General features: G+C 40.6%; 1 protein-coding gene across 1 annotated transcript in view; it reads right to left on the reverse strand.

The window, feature by feature from the left end:
• TEKT3 (tektin 3) overlaps nt 1-9,736 on the reverse strand; it is a 33,346-nt gene extending 23,610 nt beyond the window's left edge. Inside the window, exons 1-2 of the mRNA XM_065897292.1 lie at nt 9,705-9,736; nt 1,400-2,007 (exon numbers count right to left, since the gene is read on the reverse strand). Coding sequence (XP_065753364.1) covers nt 1,400-1,978 — 579 coding nt within the window. The 5' untranslated portion in view covers nt 1,979-2,007; nt 9,705-9,736. The remainder of the gene's footprint in view (nt 1-1,399; nt 2,008-9,704) is intronic.
• Nucleotides 9,737-10,742: the final 1,006 nt, after the last annotated feature.

Consider the following 10,742-nt stretch of genomic DNA (forward strand, 5'->3'; position numbering starts at 1 on the left):
CACAAGGTATCTGGACAAAAACTGCAGAAAAGTATTTAAATTATGCCCATCTCATTGAAAGCAGTCATCACTGAAAGCAGTGTCAAGGGAAGAAACTGAATCTCCTCTGGAAATTAAGTAAAAGGTAAGTGGCTGTCATTTTAAGTGTCATTAAAGTAAGTGGTGGGTGGGGTGGGATGGGATGGGATGTATTGTAGAATAGACCAGGAATCCTCAAAATGATCCAGAGCTCAGAGAAAGTATGGAAGGGCTTCTGATCCCATGGTGAGTTCTTTTAAAAGAATATCATTAGTGTCCTGTCGACGTTTCTCAGGATTTCTGTGGTCGTATTTGTGTGCACTCGTGTTTAGTGGGGAGGAGGGGTGCAGTAAGAAGCTACGGTGTGCAGGGGTCTCCAGCAAACCCCCCAAACAACTAGACTTCTAGCTCTTCGATTCTCTAATCTCTTCTACTATGGATGCCATAAAAAAAAAAAAAAAAAAAAAAGACCTATTGAAAATGCTTATCACCAGGAAAATGAGTCACACAAACATGGAGAAAAATAGTGTTCGCTTTGCCCATTCACATATACACAACTTCTAAAATAATCTGCATCATTTGGACATCTTCACATACAGAATGTCTTCTTCCAACGGTGGTGGATAGAACAGGGTCAGGGGGCCCATCGCACACTCAGAGGATTAAAGGTAATTTGATCTCCATTCAGAAGCCTGGTCAGAGGCCAGCAACCAACTGAAAGGCTGCCTCTAGGACCAAAACTGGCTTAACTTCTATCCCATTTCTCTATTTAACCAAACTCATTCCATTCCCAAGAAGCTCTAATTTGATCATTTCATCGTGCCTGAAGTGGAATCATAACATACATGCAGAAGGCATTTCATGACACAGACTAAAAGAACAGTTTTTTTCCTCTCAGACATCGTTTATGTTAATCCAGGGACAGCAATAACCAAGCAGCCTATTTAAGAGATGGGAAGATGGCATTTTCACCATAAAATACTGTGCGTCTTAAGAGTGTCGCTTTAATTAGCCTCCTTTGCTTTGCATGCAGAATTCTCTCTACTTTTTTTTCTTTCTTGGCTGTACCACTGGGCTTGCGGGATCTTAGTTCCCCAACGAGGGATTGAACCTGCGCCCTCAGCAGTGAAAGCACTGAGTCCTAACCGCTGGACCGCCAGGGAATTCCAGAATTCTTTCTACTTATATGGTCGCTCGGTATAATGTGAGAAAAATGGCAATGGTTTTATCATCACCGAAACCCGGTACAGATTTATTGACAAGGGCTTGGCTTCTACAGGTGAAGCGAAATATAATTCAATAGATAAATAACCTCAAAATTTCAACGACTGGGTTATAACCATAAAAATGCACTGTCCTTTTAATAAGGTCTTATAGTTACCTGAAGAGGGGCTTCTGTCTCCATCAAAGCCCTCTCCAGTTTTTTCTTAACATCGGTTAGTTCATTTGTCTCTCCAATCATTGCATCCAACTCATGAGTGATTTCAGATTTCCAAAATCCTATGTCGTTGACTCGTTCTCCCAGATTGTGGGTGGAGTCTGCCTGGGTTTTTCTCGTTTGTTGATATTTGTCTTGAATCAAGCGAGACGTATCTACCCTTAGTCTCTCTGAATTGTGTCGGGAAGTGTTGGATTCTTGAAAGTTGGTTAAGTTGGACCTGTACCAATCATCTGGAGTATATCTGGTGACGAGTGTGGTTCTGTTGGAAACAAAGGGAAGCATGGTGCTCTCGGACACCCTCTGAGATCTGGTGCAGTACGGGTCCAAGGCTGGTGAGTTGGAGGCTGCTCTGTAGTACGTGCTTGGTCTCCAAGGCAGGCTCAGACTATGGGTCAGATTGCAGTGGGGGAAGCAGTCCCTGTAGCTTGAGGCCATGGCACTGATGGCTGGTAGGAAGTTGGCTGGTGTTGGTCTAGGGTGGGCATAAGTTGCCGCTAAAGTAGAACCTAGAAGCTCCATGACGCTCACACACTATTTGGAAATCTCTCCTGCTGAAAAGGTGGGGGAAAGGGGGGGAAGCAAAAATAGACAGTCACATAAGTTAACCTCTGGTGAAAACTCACAGATAAAAGGGTCCATCTGACTTACCATAAGCAGCAGTGTTGTCTAACACGTTAGATATTTGTTTTAATTTGATAACCACCTTCACTTGTGATAACATATTCTGCATTTATTTTTCATCTCTGTCTCTGGATTGTATTCAAATTACATTTTTGTAGATTGGCCTTTTGAAGTTTTGAAATATTTTTTTCAATCATGAGAAGAAACACCGTCTCGTAACAGATTCAAATGAAGAGCCCGAACTATGCTTTCTAACAGATTGGGATTCAGATCTTGGCTCTGCTATTTACTAGCTGTGAGACCTGGTGCAAATGACTTAAGCTCTCTGTCCTCATCTCTAAGTTGGGAATAATAATAGTAACTGCTACTTTGGTTTGTTCTAAGCAGTATTAGCCGCAAGGGGTTGCAGAGCGGCATCCACCGCCCACCCCCCACCCCCAGTCTTCCTAAATAAACACACGATCAGAGTAACACCGGTGTGGCAGGTAAGCAAACATAACTCAAGGAAGTACCTGGATCCCCTTTTCCTGGCAACTTGCCACCTCTAGGCAACTCCAGTATAGACAGACATGCTATGGCAGCCCCTGAGCATTAAGTAAGATGATGCTCAGTATTTGGAATACTTAGCACAGTTCTGGGCACATAGTTAATGCTCAGTAAATGTTAGCTTGTAAAATTACTAGCTCAGAGGTGTATACAAAGTAAAAGATAAATATCCACTCTCCCCCCTTCAAAATAAACTCCTCAGAAGTAGACACTGCGAAGAATTCATTACTAGTTGTATCTTTCCAGATTTTTCCTTTTCATATACCAACATATATATTATTTTTAAATCTATATACATCTCCCTATATACATATGCACAGTTTTTTAATACAAAAATTGAATTATCTTAATCATTATATGTATCATTCCAGAACATGCATTTTTGAAAATATATGTATGTTGGACCTCTCCCCCTGTTAAAACATAGAGAGCCACTTTATCCTTTTTTACCAGCTGAAAATATTCTATTGTCCAGAATTTGGGGTCATTGTTAGTCCAGATAGCCAAGGATGCCATAGACTATGACATAATTTTCAGCATCTGAACGTCATTCTGTTTGGGGGTTAATGTCTATAGACGCATTTACTGAAAAGGAAAAATAATATCAGATCCAATTCTGTAGGCTCCTACTCAGAAAAAACAAACAAACAAAAACACATTCAGAGTCCGCCTGCCGATGCAGGGGACACGGGTTCGTGCCCTGGTCCGGGAAGATCCCACATGCCGTGGAGCGGCTGGGCCCGTGAGCCATGGCCACTGAGCCTGCGCGTCCGGAGCCTGTGCTCCGCAACGGGAGAGGCCACAGCAGTGAGAGGCCCACATGCCGAAAAAAAAAGAAAGAAAGAAAAAAAAAAACACATTCAATGATTCTTTAAATAGCTGTTTTGACGCCATTGGTACCCAAACCACAAAATAATCTATTTGTAGAATTGTGGCCAAATCAAAATCCACTCGGACTACATGTGATGAAACAGCTACCCACTGCCACTGGTGGTATCCCACCTGACCCTAGCTCCCTGATGTTTTCCTTATTCTTCCCTCCCTCAGCCCCCAAACACTTTATATGGGCCAAGCTTAGAGTACGATGGTAAAAACGAAAGCCTTAATAACCACTTGCCATTCCACACCTAAGTCTGAAACTTAAAACATTGCTTTTTGAAAAAGCAAATTCCAAGTAACTTGAGCCACGAGGGTCCTCCTGGCTACTTTTAGTTTCAACCCCTTCCCCAAGTCACATCTAGAAATAATCCCATCAGTTTTCTTTGAGCAAGAAGCTTCAAGTGGGATTGGACCACTCTTGCTTGGCGTTTCTTAATTCCTGACAAACAGTGAATCTAAAAGCTAATGTCACACTTGGTCCTTCAATCACGGAATTCCAGGTGTAGAATTCCCACACGTATTTACTCGACACCTATGATGCTGAAATCTTGAGGTAGCTCAATCCATGTTTGTCAAATGTCAAACCACGAGTGTTCAGGTTTAACACATGTGTGAAATGCAGGGGTCCACAAGCCAGAGGAGACATATGACTTGAGAAAATCAATATGGTTTGTAAAAGCATCCAGTGATCATTTTTAATTAGAGATGGGATATAATTTAGAATCTGGAATCTGAAGCATAAAGTCAGTTGTTTAAAAAGTTCCCAGATGTAGAGCTCCTCATATATGGCAGCAAGTTTCACGTGAGAGACAATATTCCATTGCCATTCCATATTCCAATATTCCATGTTCCAGCTCCAGTAGGCCCCCTTCTAAGTCATTTAGGAAGACCCAATAAAAGACAACAGCCTGGCAATGTCTTTTTTTCTTTTTTTTTCTTTTGGTCATTATTGGCCAAGAAAATTGAGAATCTCATGGCCTAAGAAATATTTAACTCAAAATAGATTTCTGCCTTCAACCAGGATAGAGTAATAAAAACTAGACTTAGCCTCTTACACCTAAAAATCTAGACAAAATATATGAAACAACTGTTTTCAGGCTGCACAGGACTCTGATCTGTGAGAGAAGAGAAACAAATAAGGTGAGCCCTCTGATCACCTGGAGGCAATTTCCAGACTATGGGGAAAATGGATGGAAACCAAACAGAGCCTGGCAGCATCTGTGAGTTGAGGAGGAGGCCAGAATTTGGGGAGGCTGAGACACCTGGAAGTTGGGACGCGGGATTCTGGAGTAAAATGAGTTATGCAGAAAAAGCGCTCCATAAATCTATGTAGGGGTCCACTTGGGTCTTTGCTGAGTAATAGGTTGTACAGACATCAAGGAATGTTCCACAAACCTCGGCAAATAATGATGGCAGTGCTGTTAGCTACACAATTCCTAGAGCTCACAAAGGGCCCAGAGACATTTTGAACCCAGACCAGTCAGAGTGGAGAGCTGTTAGTGGTCACCCGGAGCATTTGATGGAAAGCCCAGAGAGGTCACGCATTAGAATGGGGCCGACCTATCTTTAGAACCAAGGTACTAAAGACTCTGGAAAAGCTTGAATACAGGCCTCAAAAAGCTCAAACTAATCCACAAGTAAAGTGCCTGCCAACATCAGGAGCTCAAATATATAGCACCACAGTGTCCAGCATCCAATCAAAAACTTCCAGACATGCCAAGAAGTAGAAACATGTGGCCCGTAATTAGGAGAAAAATCAGTCAATAGAAACAGGCATACAAATGGCGGAGATGTGACGGCACTAGAAAACCACGTACAAGTATTTAAAGGAAAACAAGAACGTAATGAAGAGAGATATGGAAGACTTAAAAAAGAACAAAATGAAACTTTAGGGATAAAACATATAATAGATTCTTGCACGATTTCACTAGATTGGAGTAACTGCAGATTAGACACCAGAGAAGCAAAGATTAGTGAGCTCGAATCTAACCAAACCAAAGCACAGACTTTTTAATTAACTGGAAACAAAAAATGAAAAGAGCCTCAGTAACTTACGGTATAATATCAGGTGGTCTAACATCATGCACTTGGGGTGTCACATTAAGAGAGGGAGACAAAATATCTGAAGAAATAATGGCTGCAAATTTCCCAAATTTGATGAAAAGTACAAACCCCTATGTCTAAGAAGCTCCACACACTCCAGGAGGATAAACACACATCCATGCGTGTGTGCACACACCACTACCTCAAGGCTCATCATAATAAAATGGATGAAAGTTCACAATAAAGAGAAAAAATTAAAATCAGAGGGAAAAAGACACAATGGATAGAAAGGAACAAAGATAAGAATTAGTGAAGAATTCTTGTCAGAAACTATGCAAGCCAGAAGACAATCAAACAACATCTTTAAAGGGCTGGAAGAAAGTGTAATCCTAGAATTCTATTTCCAGTGAAAATATCCTTCAAAGATGAAGGTGAAATAAAAGGTTTTATATATATATATATATATATATATATAAAAGCAAAAGCCAAGAGAATTCAGCTCCAGCATAACTGCACTAAAAGGTCTGTGAAAGGAAATTCTTCAGGCAAAAGGACATTATACCAGATGGAAACTTGGAGCTACCCAAAGAAATGAAGTCTCAGAAATGGTAAGTATGTGTGCTAATAGCAAAAAGAAAAAACTTTTCTAAATTTTAAATTTCTTTAAAAGATGGCTGCTTAAAGTAAAAATAATAAAAATTCATTGGGAGGTTTATAATAAAAACAAAAGTAAGTTATATGGTAATAATAGCACAAATGATGGGAGAGCAGAAGTGGAAAAGTACTATTGTAAAGGCCTTATGACTAAAATGGAATAATGTTATTTAAGCATATACTACAGTAAGTCAAAAATGCATACTGTAAACCTTAGAGCAGCAGTTCTCAAAATGTGACCCAGGAAACCATGGGCTTGCCTAAGACCTTCTCTGGAGTGACAAGGTCAAGGTTACTTTTATAGTAAACACCCAGATGTGACTGGCCTTTTTCACTCTCGTTCTCTCAGAAATGTACAATAGAGGTTTCCAGAGGTGACATGATATGCGATATCACAACAGACTGAATGCAGAAGTAGATATGAGAACCCACCTACTAACAAAAATTTTAAAACTTTACCAAAAATGTGAAACAGTGCCACTCTTCTAACTAAATTTGTTTCAGAAAACATAGTTTTTTAATGAAAAGTATTATTTATGTTACTATATAAAAGGTTGTTATGGTTACTTTTAAGAGTTAATATTTTTAATTTCTCTATTTTAATTTCTGATATAATAAATATCAATAGCTGTAATCTACATAAACTAAAGCTCTACAGAGTATGCTCTCTGACCATATCAGAATTAAATTAGAAATCAATAATAGAAAGGTATTCGGAAAATCCTCAAATACTAGGAAACTAAGCAACACACTTCTAAACATCCTATGGGTCAATGAAGAAATAACACGGGAAATTAGAAAATATTTTGAACTGAATGAGAATAAAAAACAGAACATATCAAAATTGTGAAATTCAGCTAAGAGTGTTTAGAATGAGGTTTATAGCTTTAAACGCTTACATAAGAAAATAAGAATGAGCTAAAATCAGTGATCTATACTTTCATCTTAATGGCTAGGGAAAAAAAAAAAAAAAAAGCAAAGTAAACCCAAAGTAGAAAGAAGGAAATACTAAAAAGTCAATGAAGTAGAAAATGAACAAATTTTTGAAAAGCAATGAAATCTTAACAATAAAATTGATAAACCTCTTGCAAGACTGATCAAGATTTTAAAAAGAGAAGACAAATGACTACTATCAGAAATGAAAGCGGGAATACTACTAAAGCCCCTGCAAATGCTAGAAAGTTAATAACGTATGATTACTAACAACCTATGCCAAGGAATTTGACAACAGAGAGGAAATGGACAAAATTCTTTAAAGATACAAACAAAACTGACTAAAGAAGAAATAGGTAACCTGAACAGCTGTATAGGAATTAAAGAAATTGAATCTATAGTTTAAAATCTTTCTTCAAAGAAAACATCAGGTCCAGATGGGTTCACTGATAAATTCTACCAAAGTTTTAAGGAAGAAATAGTATGTTTTCAAAAGCCTATCGCTTACTTGCGTGATGTGCCTTTCACAATGTTTAAATTATTCTCTAAATTCTAACTCAGCCTCTTCCTAAAGAGGCAATGAGCACACACTATGATCCTTAACTGATGCTATAAATATCTCACATTTGCAAGTAAACTAAACAAATTCTTTGGGAAGATGACTGAAAATAGCTGTGGAAAAATTCATCCCCTAAATCATGCAATTGTTTTTTTATTATGCTTTTAGCCATGACCAAAAAAGCATTTTAAGAAATGAGACCTGCTACAAAGTCAAATACAGTATTTGACTGTATTCATTGAAGTTGGGGTCAATAGTTATTTACATACTGGAAAAGTGCTACTATAGTCTTCTATAAATATTAACATGCTAAAAATATAATTAATCACACAGAGATTGTAAGTACTGGAAAGCTCCATTTCAAACCCAAAAGGTGGCCTCAAGCTGGAGAGAGATATTTTATTAGCACATTTAGGCAAGACTTTAAGATCATAAATATTTCAAGGTATAAAAACCTATAGCTCATAGTCTGCAGAAGGCATGACAAGGACAGAAAGTTTCCATGACTTGTTTCACACATTGCCTCAGATCAGCGGCCAGCACAGGCTTGAAAGAATCACACAAAACCCCTGTTCCTTTGATCATATGTATTTAATTCCTCACAGTTTCAAATTGAAGCAGAAATAAAACACTGCCCCTGACACATTAATAAGTACCAGACTTAGGAGAAAGTGTATCAGATTTCAGCGTTTAAGTAATTTCTCTCTATGCATATATTAAACAAGAATGCAGGAAAAGTTGAATAATCTCTTTCTTTTAAAAAACAGTTTGATAAGGAACTCTCTTCATTGATGGTGAAAGTATAAATTACTACACGTTGGAGAGCTATGGGGCAGTATCTACTAAAGTTGAAAAAGCACATTCCCTATGACTCAGAAATTATACAATTAGAATGTACAAGAATATGTTTCTAGTGATTTTTAAAAGGGAAAAGTGTAAAAGTCCATCGACAGGAGTATGCATGCGTAACTTATGATAAATCCATGCAAGAACTATCACACAACAGTTAAAAGCAATGACCTAGAGCATGTAGAGAATGATAGCATTATATGAACGTTTAAAATGAGACTATATATTGGTTTCTGGATAAATACCTAAGTAGCAAAAGTATAAAAATATGCGGAGTATAAGTAAACACTAAATTCTGGTAGGTGGGGAAGGAGAAAAAGGCATGCGATTCCCAAGGGGTACATAGGAGGCCTCTTCTGTGTCTGTAAGTCTTTTTGTTTTGTTTTGTTTTTAAACAAGGGGTGGGTACCTGCATGCTTGAACACTCTGTGAAATATTTTAAAACGAAAAAAGTTGAATATTTTATCATATACCTCAATACACTTGGCCTATGAGTCTATCTGTTTGCTTTTTTCACAATAATCAAACGAGTAATTCTACCCATTTCTAAAATGTTTATTCAGCTACGCCACCATAAGCATCTAGGGAGAAAACATACCGTTACTTTGTGCAAACTGTCAAAATACAAGTGAGTGCTTCACAGCCAGAGCTGAACAGAAAAGGCCATGGACAGTAAGGGAACAACTGCTGTGACCTGAATTTCAGCAACTCTTTGAACGGCCAGGTGACTGGTTGTCCAGCCCTCCCCTTGGCTGCAGTTGGAAGACCGGGCTAAGTAAGCCGGGAGAACAAGGCAGAGGGTTGAGGCACACAAGAACCACAGGGACAAACACAGCACTGCCAACAGGTGTAAGGTATTATACGACCTAGGGTCTGGGGTTCTGACACACCTTTCCTGGTTCTGCATTTATAAGTAACTTCTCAATCCGCGAAAAGCAACAGAAGCGTACATTAAGAAGGCTTGGGAGACTGGGTAAGGGTACCTGTGGGTTTTACGGTTTTCATTTGCAGGGGTGTGGGTGGCGAAGTGAAGATGGAGGCGGGGCCAGGGTTTCCACGACCTCACCAAGAATTCGGAGGCCAGACGTTGGAGTCCTAATCGGGGCGGGGACTCTGTCGGGGTCGTCCCAGCAGCAGGCAGGTGCCCGAGGGACCACTCACCTGTCGGCGGTGCCGGGCGAGGGGCGGGGAAGCGGGCGTGGGCGGGAAGGAGTCGCAGCCCCACAAACTACAACTCGCTGGAGCGCGGACTAGCGGCCCCGCCCGACCCCGCCCCGCCCCGCCTCGCCCTCCTGTGACGTCACGCCCGAGGACCACTCAACGACCGCCGCTGCTGGCTCCCCGGCAGCCGATTGGCCGGTGGAGGGAGAGGCGGCCGGCGGGAGCCGGAGAGAGGAGGGAAACCCTGCGGGCAGGCGACCGTTGCCATGGACGCTCTCGCGCGTAGTAACCACAGCTCCGGGGGAGATAGAGAGGTGGAGGGGGTGAAGGGGTGAAGGGTCCCCCGCCTCCCCTGCGGCGCCTAAATCGGAGCTCTCTCAGCTGCGCAGACCTTGGTGGCCCATTCTAAGGCTCGCGAGGCTGACAAGCCCCCGCGTTTCAGCCTGGCTGGGAAGACAGGCTGACCTTACCCCACACCCTAACCTGGCCATACCCATTTGTGCTTCTCCCTGTGACATAGTGGATGCCATTCTTTTACTGAAGACACAGATAAATCAGTTGTGTCCACGTGGCTTTGGAGAATGGCAGCAGTTAACTAGAGATGGACAAGCCATTTTTTCTCCAAAGCCATGCGTACATAACTGACTTATCTGTGTCTTCAATAAAAGATTCTAACTCAGTTGTGATTTGATGACACTTGCCCTTGTATGTATCCTGTCTAGGCATTGGGGGGTGAGGGTGGAGAGGGTGTGTTAAAGGGCGGCTGGTGGGAAAATAAAGGAAGAGGAGAAAAAAAGTAAGAGAGGTGAGAGCGATATATGGGGATATGAGTGTGTTGGGCTGAGGAGGAATGTTTAGGAAAAGGAAATAGGAAATATTGCCTTTACAGCCAACTGTCTCTAATCTCTCTGTGCCTTCTAAATTTTTTTAATCCCATAATTCCATTTTTATGGCTATTTATACAGGGAAATTGGAAATATTTCACATTGTCAAAGTTGGGAGAGGTGATTAAAAATATTTTCAGTCTAAATTTTAGAA

The sequence above is a fragment of the Phocoena phocoena genome, chromosome 19 (genome assembly GCF_963924675.1).
Source record: "Phocoena phocoena chromosome 19, mPhoPho1.1, whole genome shotgun sequence".
NCBI classification, from domain to species: Eukaryota; Metazoa; Chordata; class Mammalia; order Artiodactyla; family Phocoenidae; genus Phocoena; species Phocoena phocoena.